Source organism: Artemia franciscana, chromosome 4 (genome assembly GCF_032884065.1).
Source record: "Artemia franciscana chromosome 4, ASM3288406v1, whole genome shotgun sequence".
NCBI classification, from domain to species: domain Eukaryota; kingdom Metazoa; phylum Arthropoda; class Branchiopoda; order Anostraca; family Artemiidae; genus Artemia; species Artemia franciscana.
The window spans coordinates 26,900,940-26,921,037 of record NC_088866.1 but is presented as its reverse complement, the minus strand read 5'-3'; the positions used below and the strand labels follow the sequence as shown (position 1 = coordinate 26,921,037).

Sequence of the window (20,098 nt, the reverse complement as noted above, 5' to 3'; positions counted from 1 at the left end):
CCAATTGCCAGCAATTGATCTTAAAATGTTTGACCAGAGTCATCGTTTTGCAATCGGACACGCATATTTGTAGTTAATTTTCACGCCACCCCAACACCTAGTTGGTGGGGGCGCTTCGCGCCCCCCAAGCCCCCACGCGCGCATAAGTCGTTACGCGCCATATTAGTTACGCGCCATTGTAGTTGTTTCCCTGTGTCCCACCTGTGAATATATATATATATATATATATATATATATATATATTTTTAACTACGTAAAACTTGCGAATATACAAGATTCTTGGCTGTCCCATTGTCTGTGCATATAAATAGATTGTCAGGTTTACCGACTCTTGAACATGCAACAATATGTATTCAGATCTATACCTCATTATTCTAATGATTGCCCTTGAGCTTTGTTGATGGTGATTGCTAATCGAACATTCTCTGTGTCCCCGTCGTCATTTATATATCCCCCTGTGCCCCCCGGTGTCCCCGTTGTAGTTGCTTCCCTGTGCCCCGGTCGTCATTTCTGTCCCGGTGTCCCAGTCTGTAATTTCTCTTTGAGTGTCGCGGTCGTCATTTATATTCCCTTTGTCCCGGTGTCCCGGTTGTCATTTGTGTTCCGGTGTCCCGGTCTGTAATTTCTCTTTGAGTGTCCTGGTCGTCATTTATATTCCCTGTGTCCCGGTCGTCATTTGTGTCCCGGTGCTTTGTTGATGGTGATTGCTAATCGAACATTCCTTGTGTCCCGGTCGCTTTCTCTTTGAGTGTTCCGGTCGTCATTTATATTCCCTATGTCTCGGTGTCCCGGTCGTCATTTGTGTCCCGATGTCCCAGTTTGTAATTCTGTCCGTTGACAAACATGACGTCAGTCGACACATAAACATGACGTCAGTAGAGACACAGACAAACAACTTATTTTTATACTAGCTGTTGGGGTGGCGCTCGCGCCCCCCCCCGTGCGCGTAAGTCGTTACGCGCCATATTAGTTACGCGCTATTGTAGTTGTGTCCCTGTGTCCCACCTGTGAATATAGATAGATATATATATATTTATGTTTTTAACTACGTAAAACTTGCGAATATACAACATTCTTCGCTGTCCCATTGTCTGTATATATAAATAGATTGTCAGGTTTGCCGACTCTTGAACATGCAACATATAATTGTCCATGGGAAAAACAATCCGTATTCAGATCTATACCTCATTATTCTAATGATTGCCCTTGAGCTTTGTTGATGGTGATTGCTAATCAAACATTCCCTGTGTCCCCATCGTCATTTATATATCCCCCTCTGCCCCCCGGCGTCCCCGTTGTAGTTGTGTCCCTGTGTCCCAGTTGTCATTTATATTCATTTATTTATTCCTGATGTCCCGGTCTGTAATTTCGTCAGTCGACAAAGATGACGTCAGTTGACACACAAACATGACGTCAGTCGACACACACGTCCCAGTCGTCATTTGTGTCCCGGTGTCCGAGTCTGTATTTTATCTTTGAGTGTCCCGGTCGTCATTTATATTCCCTGTGTCCCGGTCTGTATATACATTCGTTTTTGAATTGTTATACGATGAAATAAATTTTTTTTTCCTTTTTTTTCTTTTTAGTTGTTTTTTGGTTTTTACCTATTTTTTAGCTTTTTAGTTTTTTTTCTTTTTTCTTTTTAGTTTTATTTGTAGTTTTTACCTTTTTTATTTTTTTTTTTATTTTTATTTTTTTTTAGTTTTCTTTTCCTCCTTTATTTTTCAGTTTTTCTCCTTTTTTAGTTTTTTTTCTTTTTCAGTTTTTTTGTTCTTTTTATTAGTTTTTAGTTTTTTTTTCTTTTTAGTTTTTTTCGCCATATTAGTTACGCGCCATTGTAGTTGTGTCCCTGTGTCCCACCTGTGAATATAGATAGATATATATATTTATGTTTTTAACTACTTAAAACTTGCGAATATACAACATTCTTCGCTGTCCCATTGTCTGTACATATAGTACCCCTATACCTCATTATTCTAATGATTGCCCTTGAGCTTTGTTGATGGTGATTGCTAATCAAACATTCCCTGTGTCCCCATCGTCATTTATATATCCCCCTGTGCCCCCCGGCGTTCCCGTTGTAGTTGTGTCCCTGTGTCCCAGTCGTCATTTATAGTCGACAAACATGACGTCAGTCGACATACACGTCCCAGTCGTCATTTGTGTCCTGGTGTCCCAGTCTGTAATTTCTCTTTGAGTGTCCCGGTCGTCATTTATATTCCCTGTGTCCCGGTCTGTATATACATTCGTTTTTGAATTGGTACATGATGAAATAAATTTTTTGTTTTTTTCCTTTTTTTCTTTTTAGTTCTTTTTTGGTTTTTACCTATTTTTTTTATTTTTTTTTAGTTTTCTTTTTCTCCTTTATTTTTCAGTTTTTTTCCTTTTTCTTAGTTTTTTTTTCTTTCTCAGTTTTTAGTTTTTTCATAGTTTTTAGGTTTTTTTTCTTTTTAGTTTTTTTGCTGTTTTTACCCTTTTTTTAGTTTTTTTTCTTTTTTTTCTTTTTTAGTTTTTAGTTTTTTACCTTTTTTAGTTATTTTAGTAGTTTTTACCTGTTTTTTTAGTTTTTTTTCTTTTTTAGTTTTTTTCTTCTTTTGTATTAATGCTAAAGCCAAGGATCGAGCCTGGAACCTCTTGGACCTAGCCTGGAACATAACGCTTTACCAACTCAGCTACTTCGGCTTGAATACGTTTACCTTTTTTAGTTTTTTTTTATTTTTATTTTTTTTAGTTTTCTTTTTCTCCTTTATTTGTCAGTTTTTTTTCTTTTTCAGTTTTTAGTTTTTTTTTTTTTTTTATTCATTTTTAGTTTTTTTCTTTTTAGTTTTTTGTAGTTTTTACCTTTTTTTAGTTTTTTTTTAGTTTTTTTTTTAGTTTTTACTTTTTTTAGTTTTTTAGTTTTTTTAGCTTTTTTAGTTTTTTTTCTTCTTTTGTATTAATACTAAAGCCAAGGTTCGAACCTGGAACCTCTCGGACCTAGAACCTGGAACATAACGCTTTACCAACTTAGCTACTGTATTTGTATCGGATTAACGACGCTTCTTGACTACTAAGATCCCTGCGTCGGCCCTGTAGTGCATTCCTGCAGCATGGTTCGATCTCTGGGTCCAGTATTACCACGCTAGGGTCAAACCCACTGCGCCAACACAGGTAGTTTATATAACTGAACTACTTCGGCTTGAATACATTCGTTTTTGAATTGGTATGTGATGAAATAATTCAGACGTCATATGCGGACAGTGACGCCACTCGACACACAGACACACAGACAACTTATTTTTATATATATAGATATATAGATTTCTCCATGTTTCTTTTTTTAAAGGTTCCATACGTGGATAACTTATTTAGAAAAATTTATCCGTCAACAAAAGTAAGAAGGGAAGCATAGAAGGGCAAAAATAAAAAAAAGATAAAATCGAATAAGAATAATTTTCAGCCAATGAAAATTACTCTCGTTTGGTTTTGTCTTTTTGCTTGCTCTATTTTTTAGCCTATTTTTTTCGTGCAATTTGTATAGCCAGTGTAGTCTCTTAGTCTATATCCATCGCTAAGTAGGTTTTGGGTTATAAGTCTGCAAACCAAGATAAGAATATTGGAAGGTACAGTAATGACAGTAGTCAAATATGGCTCTGAAGCATGGGCGCTCCGAAAAGCGGATGAAAATTTGCTAGATGTTTTCCAGAGCAAATTGCCTACGAATTGTTCTGGGTACCCGGCTGACTAACCTTATTTCATACAGTAGACTGTGCGAAAAATGTGGTTCAATTATAATGAAAGAAAGATCGAGATGGCTAGGGCACGTTCTTCGGATGAAGGACAACAGATTGCCGAAGATTATTCATTTTGGCCAACCCTATAGGGCAAAGTGGAAAGCTTTGCCCTGCTGTGAGTTTTTAGGAATTTCGTAAGACCTTTTATCCGGTCCTTTTTGTTTTTAATCGCTATCAAAGTCAAACAGACTCATTTCTAATGCATGTTCTGTGTCTTCCTTTTTCTTTGTTTAGAAAAAGCTCGATCCATTTTTTTTAATGTTTCTACCTTTAAAAAAAAATGCCTGGTTATGTTTCATTCTAGTACTTCAACATCGTGCGAACACCACCCACTCAGTTTCCAAAAAGGACATTTTGTCCTGCTTTTTATTGGTGTTAGCTTTACATTTATAAGATTTTTTCGCTCTATTTAGATCACTACACCTATTGGGAAGAGTTAAGTGACTTTATTGTACATCTTCGTCTTCTTTGTCATTTCCTCTTTATCAGATTGAGAAGGCAGTGTCAACAAAAGAGTTTAATGAAATTACAAATGACTTCCAAGCCCATGGCAAGGGCTATATAGACGTCTATGGGGAAAAGCCATAGTGTGTAGTTGAAAGGTTAACCTTTATTCATTGTAATTTCTTGATATAATATTTTATCGTAATCCATGGGCATGTACGGAATCTGCAACAGGATCTATCTCATTTCAAAGGACAGAAGATCAGCTAAGCGAAGGAAATTACACAGGCTTTCAACTATTTGGCAAAACCAAGCTTTTCTTCTATCTCTTTTTTCCGGGTGCTATTTTTTTCCTTGATTTGAAGAATGTGTCAACAATTGTTCTGTAAGGTTATAAATACAGCTTCCACCCACGCCAGGGAGAGGGTTATAATGAGCATCCAAAAAAGGAAAAAAAGAACTTATTGCTTAGTCCAGGTGCAAAAAATCATCGAACGTTTTTTTGAATGCTCATAATAGCCATTTAGCTGTCTCTGAGATCACTAGATATTATTAATTAAAAAAAAGTTTTCCCGATGGAAGTAAAGAGCGATGTTGAAACTTCAAACAAATAAAAATTATCACTTCCCAGCCTATCTGACATATATCAATAAAATTAGTACAAATAAATCAACTGGTAATATTTCCTTATGTTTGTAGGATTACAGATAACTAGCGCTTTACTGAAAACACAAAGCAATATAGGAGTTTTGGTACGGTAAATGTAACCCATTTAAGGAGACTTCAAACAGTGCAAAAATAAAGCATTTTTAGATTATTGCTTTATATATTTTTTTTTCGTTTAATTTGGTATCACCTCTGTACAATGAGCTCAGTTTGACTTTAGTTTTGTCGATTGACTGTCGTTTTGGACCTGAAAGGATATTTCATGATTTTTTGTGTATAAATTCGAAGCGAAGGAATCTTATTAGTATTAAGACTACGTACTCGCTTTATAATTTGCACCACAACTCGAAATTCTCCGTTTTTTGGAGAAAAATAACTAGATTTCCAGAGTTCATATAACGGTTGATATGTTCTTCATTTCTAGCAATACTAGGTGAAATCAAGATGTTACCTGATAACTCAATCCATTATTTTGTATGTTGTTTAATAAATTTAAACATATTATTATTATGCCTAAATTTTTGAGATAATTTTAATTGTATACTGAAAGATACTGATATTACAGCTCCTACAAGACTATGAAAAGCGTTATAGATTAGTTTGTTGTTGTGAGGCTACGTATTTACTTTTGACTCCTAAATCAATATTTTTGTTTTTTATACTTGGCTTTTGTGTTTTCAGTAAAGATCTAGCTTTCTGTAATCCTACAAACAAAGGAAAATATCACCAGTTGATTTATTTGCACTAGTTTTATTGATCAACTCCGCCTGTTTTGTGGTGCACAATGTGTACCACACCGGCAGGTCCCAGGCCTGTACAAAGGAGGAGGGTTGGGCAATAGACTTCCAATCTGTTCCCGAGAGCCAGGGGAGAACCCTGGGGAAAAATCGACGAAGAACGCATGCCCCCGGACGCGTTTTTTTGAAAGCGATCAATACCCTAAAATTTGGATTCTGGAATGTTCGGACTATGTTTGACTAAGTACTCCATGAGATGAGAAAGTACCAGTTAGATATCTTGGTATTACCCCATGTAAGGTGGACTGGATCTGGAGAGAAACAACTCGACAGTCAATAGACGATTCTCTACAATGACCCCAAAATTAGGCAAAAAAGGAGTTGTACTCATGATGACGAGGGAAACCTCAAGATCTCTCTTAAAAAGGACCACCATCTCGTCAAAAATACTCGTTGCACGTATCTTTGGTCACCAGGCAAAACTCCCCGTAGTAGTCAGCTATGCTCCCACAAACATCGCATAAATCGAGTGCAAAGAAGAATTCTACCAAACCCTATTGTCAGTAGTAAATAGCCTTCCGAAACATGATATAACATGTATTTTTGGAGATCTAAATGCCGTCGTTGGAAATGATAAATCGTACAGTCCGCAGGTACTCGGTCGACACAGCATGGGTGTGCGAAACCAAAACGGAAGGATGATGATTGACTACGCTATAGCAAATGACTTGGCGATAGGTTGTAGCCTCTTTCCTCAGAGAGACGTTCACAAGTATACATGGACCTCCTCTGATGGTTCAGTCCGAAACCAAATCGACCACTGCCTTGTTAGCCGCAAGTTTCACTCAAGTATACAAGATGTTAGAGCATACAGAAGCACCAACTTTGGACCAGACCACACCCTACTAATCATCAAATTCTCCCTTAAATTCAGGAGGATCGAGAAAAAGGTTTCAAATCTGGAACCTCAGTACGATTCGGAAAAGCTCCAATAGCAAACGATTAGGCGGGAATTTGTCATTGAACTTAGAAACAAGTTCAAAGCACTCTCTTTTGAAGACCAAGACGATCAAGGAATGGTATGGGGACAAATAAAGAACATATATGACGAATCAGAGCAAAAGACCCTGGGGCACCGTAAGAAACCTAAGAGCCAGTGGCTATCGGACCGCACCTGGAATCTGATAGAAAAAAGGAGAATCACCAAGCTAAAGGTCCACTCGTCCCACGACACGAACCAGATATACAGAAGCGGGACTTATAGACTGATCGAAAATCTATCAAGAAGAGTGCGCATGAAGATAAAGGCCACTTCTACGTTACGATAGCAGGTCGGTTTACAAGATCATCGGGAAGAGGAAAGCCAGTCCAGTGAAGGATGAGAATGACGCGCTGATAATAGGGTCCTAAGAGAAGAAGGAGATATGGGCGAAAAACACACTTTGACAAAATCCTAAACAGGCCACGACCAGAAGAGCCAGTTTCTATCCCCGAAACCTCAGGGATACTGCTGGGTACACCACCGAGCCTCTTACCGAAGATAGAATATTAAAGGCAGTCAAAAAGATGAAAAATGGGAGGTCACCAGGAGACGACCAAATCAAAGCAGATATGCTGAAATTCTCTATGACTACTCTTGTCTCCTATTGGAAAGATTTGTTCAAAATCATCTGATCAACAGCCAAAGTACCCTCAGACCGGCGCCACAGCACGCTCGTAAAGCTGTTTAAGAGGGGTGGCGCTACCCTATGCAATACTGACGTGGCATTAGCCTACTTTCCATCCCTGGTGAACTGCTGTTCCGCACTATTCTAGCCCATATCAATACCACCTCGACGAACGACATGGCTTTCGCCCAAATTGCTCCTGCACCAACCTGATTTTCACCTTGCGAATGCTCACAGAGGAGAGCTGTGAATAGCACAACAAGCCATATATGATTTTCATAGATTTTGAAAAGGCCTTCGACTCTTTGGATCGCCAGTCACTTTGGAAGCTTCTCCGTCATTACGGTATCCCTGACATCATAGTTAAGCTCATTATGGCCATGTATGAGGATACAACCAGCTGCGTAAGGACTTCAAAGGGGAAATCACATAAATTTCCAATCCTTTCCGGGGTGAAACAAGACTGTGTCTTATCGGCACTACTGTTTGCATTGGTCATCGACTATAAATTGCGGAGCATCGAGTCAACTGGGCTACGCCTAAATGATCACCTGCTAAGGACCTAGATTTTGCTGATAACATTGCAATACTCGAAACCTGCTAAACACGACATCAGGAATTACTCTCGAATATTCAACAAAAAGCAGGTGGATTCGGGCTCAATGTCAATGCCAGTGAAACCAAAGGAATGGCGACAAGCGACTCACCCATGAAAATCAAATGCGGTAACAACGATGTAGAACAGGTAGCCAACTGCAAATAACTTTGCAGCACCGCTGAAAATACAGGATCCACAGCCAAAGAAGTCATTGCCCAAAATGGTCAGGCTAACAGCACCTTCCAATAGGCTTAATAAAGTATGGAGATGGAGTACTTTCTCTCTAAGGCTCAAACTCCGCCTTTTCAACAATAACATCCTTCCTGTCCTCCTCTACGCATTGGAAACTTGGCTTCTCAACCAAGACAGGAGAATCCAGTCCTTTGAGAACGCTTGTCTTTGATGCTACTTGGTATTCACTGGACCCAGAAAGTCACAAACGCACATATAAGGAACATCACGGACCAGCCATCCCTCACTGAAACCATACGAAAACGCATATAGAGCTACCTAGGTCACGTAATACGTATGGACGACACCAGAATCCCCAAGCAAGCATTCTTTTGGCTACCTGAAGGCACCCACCAAACTGGATGACCCAAAAATAACGCTCCGTCGTACCATCAACAGCGACATGCGCCAACTTCATGCCTCCCTACAACCAGAATGGGAAGATATTATCGATGTCGGCGGTTACAGAGACGATTGGAGACTCTTCTCAGACGCCTTCGGTGCCTCTGAAGGTACAGGAAGATCTAAGGTCTTAGGTAAGGTAAGGTTTATTGATATATGTTAAATAGGCTGGGAAGTAACAATTTTTGTTCATTTTAAGTTTCAACTTCGCTCTTTACTTCCCTCGGCAAAACTTTGTTTTTTTTAATTAGTTTTTGCTCTTCTTTGATTAAATTTAATTTAGAAGCAACACTGCCATGATCTTTTTTATTTATACAGGATAATTTCTGTCCGTCTTATGTTTTACTATTGCTCCTTAGTTTCAGTTGAAAACTAATTCTTTTATATAATTTCTAATCACGTCCAATCTAGGGGAGATAAAACACCTCTGCCCTTGTTAAGGAGCTCAACGAAGAAGCCGCACAAGAACTGAAGGAAAAAATAAGTTTAAGAGTGGAAAGAAAAATCAAAACATAGTGTCGTTTCTGTTTGTATTTTTTTTTTTTTTTAAGAAGAAATAGATCTTTAATTCATGGTTAAAAAAAAAATTAAATTTAGTAGCACTTAAGAAAGTAGGCCTAGGCGAGTAGCATCGATGAAAAAAGATTTTAAATTTGCTAATGCCCTCTTTAATTGACCGAAAAGATTGAAGGGCAACTAGCACCCACCCCAAGGCCCCCTCCTCCACAGTCGGCCTATAAAAATTTCGAGATAGCCATTTTGTTTAACATAATTCAAGGGTCCAACAAATATGGTTTTGATGATGATATGACCCTCCATAGTCCTTGGGAAGGGTTGTATGTGTTATCGGGCCCATTAGTGTATCGGTATCCTGTGTTTTTTTTTCAGTCATTTTCTAAACTAATTTTTAAAAGAATTTCCCGGGAAAAAAATTGTTTCAGTGTTAAAACATCTTTTTCGGACTTTCGATTCATTTCACACACTGGATGACCGTCATAACAATCCAAAAGATAAAAAAGAACACGAAAAAAAAATCAACAAAAGATAAAGTAAAATCAGAACTGGAAGTAGAAACGTATAGAAGAACAAGAAACGCTAAACAGCTGAGTATTTGTTCATACATTGTGTCATTGAACAACCATCAAAGATAATGTGAAGGATAAAAAAGCAGAACTAATACCAACTACAGAAAAATTTAGGATTTTGGAGGGGCTCTTCCCCCACGTATCCCTTGTCCCGTGCACGTCCCTTGTCTTAGTGTTTTCTTTAAAATAAAAAAAGCATCAGTATTTTACCCTTTATTAACCTTTATTATTATTCATTGGTTTTACTTGATTGTGTACATTTACATTGATAAGACCAAGACCAATATGAGCAATAAAATATATTTCCATGAAATAAGACCATGTCGATAACATCTAGGCATTCGAAAATAGTTTAAAGCTCTCTGCACTTACGGCATGGAAAACGATTATCCAACGACGCTGCTATGCATAGCTTACAATTTCTTCCTGTTAGCCATTACGATTTTGAGACGAGTTGAAAAAGGTTGAAAGAATGCCGAAGAAAGTTACAAAGGGAAAATTTAATGCCGGTGAAAAAAAGCACCGGCGGAAAAGGCGACAAGAATCATTTGCAATATATGTTCATAAGGTTTTAAAACAAGTTCATCCTGAAACTGGAATATCATCCAGAGCTATGTCTGTCATGAACAGTTTGATGTTTGATGTTTTTGAACGGATTGCAACAAGTGCCTCAGAGTTGAACCATCACACGAATAGTAAGACTGTTACGTCTCGTGACATACAGACCTCGGTAAGATTGAACTTACCAGGTGAACTATGCAAGCATGCTGTTAGTGAGGGCACTAAAGCTGTCACCAAATACATGAGCTCAGCTAGGTAAGTTTAGGCCTATTATTATGTAAGGCTAATTTGATGCCTTTTTAAGTACCGTTAACATCAAAATGAAAATATTTTTAGTGTCCTGGACTGATCTTTCAGTCTTTCAGTTCAGGAATGAGTATTCATTCCTGAAGCTTTATTTATGAAGAGCTTTATTTCTTTAAAAACAATGTAAGCTCCAGTCTTTAAAAGATATGTGCTGGGAAATTTTTTTACATTGTTCTGAAAAAAGTCCCCTGTAGGATGAGGATATGAAGGAAATCGAAGCGCGAAGACAAATTTAGAAATTATTTGTTAGGGTGCATTTCATTTACGGATGTAAAAGAGTGAATCTCTTCTTGCTTAGTTTTCATTATATTAAACGTCTAATATACAACAAACATCAAAATTGAAGATTTCCAAAAAAAATTAAAAGATAGAAATTTCTGTGTTTTGGAATCAGGATCCTTGGTATTATTCCAAAAATTTGAGATACTGAAATTTTGCGCAATTTTCCGAAGAGACAATGTGAAGTTCTATCATTGTTCAAAGTTATTTGATTTCTAAAAAGTTTGGTTTTGAGGCTATGCAGAACAAATTTTGTATTCGAACAAAATCGATGTTAGCTCTACTTCCTAAAAGATAAAGGGCTGTCTATCTGTGCTGGAAAAAAATTCGCTATTTCCTAGAAACAAGTCACCTCTATGATAAAAAAATTTGATGCATCATCACAAAATGATAAGTTGACAAAGGAAATTTGTATGCAAGAAAGCTGGTAAAATTCTTGTTAATTGACTTCTTGCTATCTCGGAAAGGGTTTAGGTTAGGAAAATGAAACTTTCAGGGATGAATCTACAGACTAAAGTATGGGTAAAATTCTAGTTAATTGACTTCTTGCTATCTCAGAAAGGGTTTAGGCTAGGAAAATGAAACTTTCAGGGATGAATCTACAGACTAAAGTATGTCCTGCGAAGGTATTTTGAAGCAACTAACTCTACACCTTCTCCCTCTAGAGGGCCCTGACCTTTGATGATCTTTAAAAATATGTGTGTTATAAAAGTGAAACCTTGCAAAATAGATCTTCTGCTTAATTAAAGTACAAGAAAATTGTTTTCCGCTTCATAACTTTGCTCAATTCCATTTTTTAAGGTTTTATATGCAAATACATTTCCTAAATTTTGAAAAAAATTGATATGGCTCAAAATTCTACTCAAATAACAGGAATTGCATTTTCAAACTAAAGGCAGAGAAACAGCAACTAATAACTGAGAATTAAGGTAAATTGTCAAAATTTCAATAGGTATGAAATACGTATGAGTTCCTAAATTTTGTCTTAAGTAAAATGCAATGGTTTATTAGCTTAACTTCTGAGAAATTAAATACTGATAGAGCCTCATGTTTATTCGTCAATCCAAGAAAAACTTGTGTAACTGTTATAGTTATCTGGTAAAAAAATATCCTGATTTCAAAACAGGGTAATTGTTTAGTTTCGTCACAAGCTGTCTAAAATGCGTATTACTGCATATAGCAAGATTCTGATGATTGCATCTTGTTTCCTTGTCATTATTAGAGAAGCGCATCCATTTTTTAGCTTTCTAAAATCCCAATCCAACGAGACTAAAAATGTGTAAAGTGGGCAAGGTTTTGAAGGCGAGGGAAATGTTGGGGTTTGACAACATGAATGAATAATGACATAAAAACAATATGCAATAATCAGAATCTAGCTATATGCATTAATTCAAAAAATAAAAATAAAAAAAAACTCACAAAAAACTAAAATATCATGCCTTCGAACTTTTGACACCACAGATTCTTCCCTTGACTACCCGCAATTTCTGGTAAAAATAGGGTCGCAATGATAAAACATCATGAAGATATCAAACAAGACTTAACTAATCAGCAAAAAGTAGGTCATGAACATCAACGAAACAATTCAACCAATCACAATACAGATTTCGCTCAGCTGACCGTGGGGTTCATGGACTAATCCGCTTCGCTCTATACGTAATGTTACCAAAGCAAAATTGGATGTTTGTTCTGTTTCAACGGCTGACTAGTTTAAACTCGAAAGGGAAAATGAATGATTTTGGATATACATATTAATGGATGCGTAAGTTTTTTAATTATTTTTCGACTTCCTACTATACAGAAATTACCATATTAACTGGAATTAGTATTTAAAATATAATTTCATTCATATTGAACAACCCCATCTTTTCCCTCGGCTTCAAAACCCTGCCCACTTCACCCATTTTTAGTTTGCCCCTTGAAAGAGGAGGGTCAGTAAAAGCAAGAGTGTAAAAGTTGAGTAAAAGAGTTTTGGTACAGTAAAAGCAAACCAACGAGGGACACTTTTTAGAGCAACAATGAAGCTTTTTAGGATCATTGCTATTTTTTTCGTTTAATTTGGTACCACTTCTACACAATGGCTTACTTCAATGACTGGCTCTCGTTTTGGTTCTGGAAAGGACATGTGATGATTAGTGTTTAGACAAGCTCAATGTAAAGCCATCTTGATAGTATCAGGACTAAAGACTAGCTTGAGAAATTGTATCATAACTTGAATTTTACTGTTATATAGGACTAAAGACTAGCTTGAGAAATTGTATCATAACTTGAATTTTACTGTTATATAGGACTAAAGACTAGCTTGAGAAATTGTATCATAACTTGAATTTTACTGTTATATAGAGAGAAATAACTGGATTTCCAGAGTTCATATTATGTCTTATTCGATCTTCATTTCGAGTCATACTACTTAAAAATAGTATGTTTGTTACAATTTAAAATTGTATTTTACTAACTATTGGTTTTATTGCTGGCCAGACCAAAATGTTACCTGATAAATCAACCCAATATTTCTGTATGCTGTTCAATGACTACGGCTATTAAGAAAAAATTAAATTTTGTTAAGATAATTATAATTGTATACTGAGTTACTGGTGTAAGACTATAAAAGGCCTTATAGGTTAGTTTATTGTTGTCAGGTTACGTACTCACTTTTGACTTAAATCGATATTCCTGTTTTCACCAAGTGAAATATAGCGATCGCAAATTCTGTCTGTCTGTCGATCTGTCTTTCCCGGTTTTGCAAGTTTAGGCACTTCCAGATGCGCTAGGACAATGAAATTTGGCAGGTGTATCAGGGACCAGACCAGATTAAATTAGAAATAGTCATTTCCCCGATTCGACATTCTGGGGGGTGGGGTTGGGTACGGTTAATTTGGAAAAATTAGAAAGAATGACGTATTATTAACTTACGAATGGGTAATCGGATCTTAATAAAATTTGATATTTAGATTGATATCGTGTCTCAGAGTTCTTATTTAAAATCCCGACTTGAGCTGGTGACATTGGGGGGAGAGGGAAACCTAAAATCTTGGAAAACGTTGAGAGTGGAGGGGTCGGGATGAAACTTGGTGAGAAAAATAAGCACTAAGTTCTAGATACGTGACATAATCGGAATGGATCCACCCACTTTGGAGGAGTTGCGGGGGGGGGGTTAATTCTGAAAAATTGGAAAAAAATCAGGTATTTTTAACTTACGAAGGAATGATTAGATTTTAATGAAATTTGATATTTAAAAGGACCTCGTAACTCAGACCTCTTATTTAGAATCCCGTCTGGATCCAGTTTCATTGGGGGAGTTGGTAGGGGGTGGGGGGTAGAAATCTTGGAAAACGCTTAAAGCGGAAAGATCAAGATGAAATTTGGTGGGAAGAATAAGCGAAAGTACAAGATACATGACTGACATAACCGGATCGGATCCGCTCTTTGGGGGAGTTGGGGGGGGGGGGAATAATTCGGAAAAAAAAGAAAAACGAGGTATTTGTAACTTTCGAACCAGTGATCAAATATTAATGAAATTTGATATTTAGAAGGATCTTGTGCTTTAAAGCTCTTATTTTAAATCCCAACCAGATCTGGTGACATTTGGGGGAGTTGGAGGGAGAAACCGGAATTCTTGGGAAACGTGAAAATTGAGGTATCTTTATCTTACGAATAGGTGATCGGATCTTAATGAAGCTTGTTATATAGAAAGATATTATGTCTCAGATGCTCCATTTTCAATTCAAATCGGATCCGGGGACACAGGAGGTTGGAGGGGGGAAACAGAAATCTTGGAAACCGGAAATCTTGGAAAACGCTTAGGGTGAAGGGATCGGGATGAAACTTGATGAGAAGAATAAGCATAAGTTCTAAATACGTGATTGATATAACTAGAACGGATCCACTCTCTCTTGGGGGAGTTGGGAGGGATTTCCAGTGCTTTGGCGAGTTCGGTGCTTCTGGACGTGCTAGGATGATAAAAATTGGTGGGCTTGTCAGGGAGCTGCACAAATTGACTTGATAACATACGTTTTCCCGATTCGACCATATGGGAGCTGGAGGGAGAGGAAAAATTGAAAAGAATTAGATATATTTTTAACTTACGAATGGGTGATCAGATCTTAATGAAATTTGATATTTAGAAGTACCTCGTGTCTCAGAGCTCTTACTTTGAATCCCAACCGTATCCGGTGATACTGGGGGAGTTGGAGGGGGAAATGGGAAATCTTGAAAAACGCTTAGAGTGGAGAGATCGGGATGAAACGTGGTGGGAAGAATAAGTACAAGTCCTAGATACGTTATTGACATATCAGAGCGGATTGAATCCGCTCTCAGAGTCCGATTCAGTCCGCATTCAGAGCGGACTGAATTGGGAGGGAGGATGGTTAATACGGAAAAATTAGAAAAATTGAGTTATTTTTAACTTAAGAACGGGTGACCGGATCTTTATGAAATTTGATATTTAGAAGGAACTCACGTCTCAGAGATATTATTTAATCCCGACCAGATCTGGTGACATTGGGGGGAGTTGGAGGGAAACCTGAAATGTTGGAAAACGCTTAGAGTGGAGAGATCGGGATGGAACTTGGTGGGTAGAATAAGCAAAGGTCGTAAATACGTGATTGACGTAACCGGATTGGATCCGCTCCCTTTGACGGAATTAGGGTGGTCCAGTGCTTTGGTGAGTTCCGCGCTTCCGGATGTACTTTCCTCTCCCTCCGGACGAGGTCAATTGGTAGGCGTTTCAGGGACCTGCACAAATTGACTTGATAAAGTTGTTTTCCCCGATTCGACCATCTGGGGGGCTGAAGAGAGAGGAAAAATTAGAAAAAATGAGGTATTTTTAATTTATGTGTGGCTGATCGGATCTTAATCAATTTTGATATTTAGAAGAACCTCTTGTCTCAGAGCTCTTATTATAAATCCCGACTGGCATTAAGCCCCTGATTTACCTTTTAAATCAATCTACTGATTCTTAGAATTTTGCTAGAGCTCATGCCATATAAGCTCTTGGCTCTTCCAACCTCGTCATAGGTGCCATATGAGCTCTTAGCTCTTGTATATACTTGGCTTTTGTGTTCCCTACCCATGTTAACTTACAACAGTTATAACGCATCTGCAAACGTGGTACAGGAGCATCAAATTTATTATATACGAGATAGTTGTATGTGTTGCTTTGCAACAACGAACCATGGATCACAGTTGCCGCAAAAAAAAAAAAAAAAAAAAAAAAACACGAAGCCTCGGTACTGGAAATCTTTTTTTATTTTAAGGAGAAAATGATGAAATTGTTGTCAACGAACGAATCGTGCTATTCTTTGGTTGATAAGGGAAGGGGAAAACAGCAAGGGAGCTACTCAGGGCTAAATGTGTGTGACCCAAAAACTGACATAATAAGCCGTCTGCTTTCTTTTTAGCAGATTTAATGTATTCAGAAAAATTTCAATGTGGTGGTTCAGCCAAATTCAGAAACGAGAGTAGATGAACCGAATTGCAATTAAGTTGTTATGCAGTAGATGGAGGAAGACTTAAAGCAAGATACGGAACAAGTGATAAACGAAGACCCAGAAGCATAAGATATAAGGAAAAGGGTACTTCGGGCACAAAACTTCATTCATAATGAAAGACTCGAGTCCTTTGTATTCCTTCGACTTTGTCGAACTAATTCTTAATGGCAAAATTAATGGCTGCACTGGTAGAGGATAGATTACGTTATACAAACCAGTTTCTTATCCATTAATTTATTCTTTGATTTTGTTTAAGGGAGAAAGAGCCAGTTCCGCGTATAGGCGTCTATCGGACAAAGCCCGAGAAGCCAGTTAAGAGACCAGTCCCATCTGAAGAGCCAGAAAGGCTTAGAGAAGCAAAAGAGGCAAAGCCAAGCCCAGCTGTTGGTAAGTGGGCAAGTTCCAAATAATTTTCATGCTTAAATTTCGATTCTAGTGCTCTCCCAAAGTCATATGAACACTAATTAAAAAAAATTAAGTTTAGAGTGTTTTTATGGCACTAGATATTAACCAAGTGACATAAAGCAATCGCAAATTCTGTCGGTCTGTCTGTCGGTCTGTCTGTCGGTCCCGGTTTTGCTACTTTAGGCACTTCCAGGTAAACTAGGACGATGACATTTGGCAGGCGTATCAGGGACCGGACCAGATTAAATTAGAAATAGTCGTTTTCCCGATTTGACCATCTGGGGGAGTGGGGGGCCCGTTAATTCGGAAAAATAGAACAATTGAGGTATTTTTAACTTACGAACGGTTGATCAGATCTTAATGAAATTTGATGTTTGGAAGGATATCGTGTCTCAGAGCTGTTATTTTAAATCCTGACCGGATCTGGTGATATTGGGGGGATTTGGGAGGGGGAAACCTAAAATCTTGTAAAACACTTAGAGTGGAGGGATTGGGATGAAACTTGGTGGGAAAAATAAGCACAAGTCCAATCAATTCTGAAAAACTAAAAAAATGAGGTATTTTTAACTTACGAACGGGTAATAGGATCTCAATGAAATTTGGTATTTAGAAGGATATCGTGTCTCAGAGCTCGTATTTTAAATCCCGACCAGATCTGGTGACATTGGGGGGGGGACTTAAAACTTGGAAAACACTTAGAGTGGAGGGATCGGGATGAAACTTGGTGGGGAAAATAAGCACAAGTCCTAGCTACATGATTGACATAACCGGAATGGATTCGCTCTCTTTGGGGTAGTTGGGGGGGGGGGGTTAATTCTGAAAAATAGAAAAAATGAGGTATTTTTAACTTACGAACAGGTGATCGGATCTCAATGAAATTTGATATTTAGAAGGATATCGTGCCTCAGAGCTTTCATTTTAAATCCCGGCTGGATCTGGTGACATTGGGGGTTGGGTTGGGAGGGGGAAACCTAAAATTTGGAAAACACTTAGATTGGAGGGATCGGAATGAAACTTGGTGAGGAAAATAAGCATAAGTCCTAGATACAGGATTGACATAACCAGAATGGATCCGCTCTATTTGGGGTAGTTGGGGGGGGGGGGTTAATTCTGAAAAATTAGAAAAAATGAGGTATTTTTAACTTACGAACGGGTGATCGGATCTCAATGAAATTTGATATTTAGAAGGATATCGTGTCTCAAAGCTCTTATTTTAAGTCGTGACCGGATCTGGCGACATTGGGGGAGTTTGGGGTGGGGGAACCAAAAATGATGGAAAACGCTTAGATTGGAAGGATTGGGATGAAACTTGGTGGAAAAAATAAGCAGAAGCCTTAGATACGTGATTTACATAATTGGAACGGATCCGCTATATTGGGGGGGGGGGGTTAATTCTGAAAAATTAGAAAAAAGGACGTATTTTCAACTTACAAAGGAGTTATCGGATCTTAATAAAGTTTCTTGGTCCTCGTAACTTAGATCTCTTATTTTAAATCTCAACCGGATCCAGCGTAATGGGGGGGGGGCAGTTGGGGGTACTGGAAATCTGAAAATACTTAAAGCGGTGAGATCAGGATGAAACTGGATGGGAAGAATAAAAACCTGTCTTAAGATACGTGACTGACATAACCGGACCGGATCTGCTCTCTTTGGTGGAGTTGGGGGGGGGGGGGTAATTTTGAAAATTGAGGTATTTGTAACTTACGAAAGGGTGAACAGATCTTAATGAAATTTGATATTTAGAAGGATCTTGTGCTTTAAAGCTCTAATTTTAAATTCCGACCAGATCCTGTGACATTGGGGGGGGGGGTTGGAGGGGGAAATCGAAATTCTTAGAAAACGTGAAAATTGGGGTATTTTATCTTACGAATAGGTGATCGGATCTTAATGAAATTTGATATTTAGAAGGAATTCATGTCTCAGAGCTCTTATTTCAATTATATCTTTTGACATTGGGGGGAGTTGGAGGGGGAAATCTTGGAAAACACTTTGAGTGGAGGAATCGGGATGAAGCTTGGTGGATAGAACAAGCGAATGTCCTTGATACGTGATTGACGGAACCGTACTGGATTCCCTCTCTTTGGGGGAGTTGGGGGAAGGGGTTCAGTGATTTGGCGAGTTTGGTGCTTCTGGACGTGCTAGGACGATGAAAATTTGTAGGCGTGTCAGGGAGCTGCACAAATTGACTTGATAGTCTTTTTCCCAGATTCGACCATTTGGGGGGCTAAAGGGAGAGGAAAAATTAGAAAAAATTAGGTATTTATAACATACGAGTGGGTGATCGGATCTTAATGAATTTTGATATTTAGAAGGACATCGGGGCTCAGAGCTCTTATTTTAAATCCTGACCGGCATTAAGCCTCTAATTTTCCTTTTAAATCAATCTGTTGATTCATAGAATTTTGTTAGAGCTCATACCATATGATCTCTTGGCTCTTAGCTCTTGTTTTTTTATATGTTTACTGCTCACTATACTAAATTCGTGCCCTGTATGCTGCCAAATGACCAGCTCTATCTTGGGAAATTTGGTCGATTCCGTGTGGATAATTTGAGTTGGGCTATAAATAAATTAAGGTTTCTTTTTCTGTTAAAATACACACTTATAATTCATAAACGTCTTCAGTCTTTTTTATGGTACTTGGTATTAACCAAGTGACATATAGCGATCGCAAATTCTCTCGATCTGTCGGTCTGTCTGTCGGTCTGTCCCGGTTTTGCTACTTTAGGCATTTACAGGTAAGCTAGGACGACCATCTGGGAGGGGAGGGAGTGGGGGGATGGTTAATTCGGAGAAAATAAAAAAAATGAAGTATTTTTAACTTACGAACAGGTTATAGGATCTTAATGAAACTTGATATTTGAAAGGATATCGTTTCTCAGAGCTCTTATTTTAAATTCCGACTAGATCCGGTGATATTGGGGGGAGTTGGAGGGGTGGAACCTAAATACTTTGAAAACGCTTAGAATGGAGGGATTGGAGTAATCGGATCTTAATGAAATTTGAAGTTTGGAAGGATATCGTGTCTCAGAGCTCTTATTTTAAATCCCGACCGGATCCGGTGACATACGGGGGGGTTGGGTTGGGGGGCCTAAAATCTTGGAAAACGCTTAGAGTGGAGGGATCGGGATAAAACTTGGTGGTAAAAGTAATCTTAAGTCCTAGATACGTGTTTGACAGAATCGAAACGAATCCACTCTCTATGGTGGAATTGGAAGGGGGGGAGATTAATTCGAAAAAATGAGGTATTTTTAACTTACGAAGGAGTAATCGTATCTTAATGAAATTTGATGCTTGGAAGGATAACGTGTCTCAGAGCTCTTATTTTAAATGCCGATCGGATCCGGTGACATTGGGGGGAGTTTGGAGGGGCCTAAAATCTCGGAAAATCTGAGAAACGCTCGGAAAAAGTTTTTAAAATGCCGTTTTTCAGGGGCTTCATAGCTTCGGGCATGAT

The 20,098-nt window shown here is 38.2% G+C and overlaps 1 protein-coding gene across 1 annotated transcript in view; it reads left to right on the top strand.

Moving 5' to 3' along the window:
* The first annotated feature begins 10,030 nt into the window (after positions 1–10,030).
* Positions 10,031–20,098, top strand: part of LOC136026229 (proteoglycan 4-like) — a 56,971-nt gene continuing 46,903 nt past the window's right edge. Inside the window, exons 1-2 of the mRNA XM_065702566.1 lie at positions 10,031–10,419; positions 16,495–16,625. Of these exons, the coding sequence (XP_065558638.1) occupies positions 10,076–10,419; positions 16,495–16,625 (475 nt within the window). The 5' untranslated portion in view covers positions 10,031–10,075. The remainder of the gene's footprint in view (positions 10,420–16,494; positions 16,626–20,098) is intronic.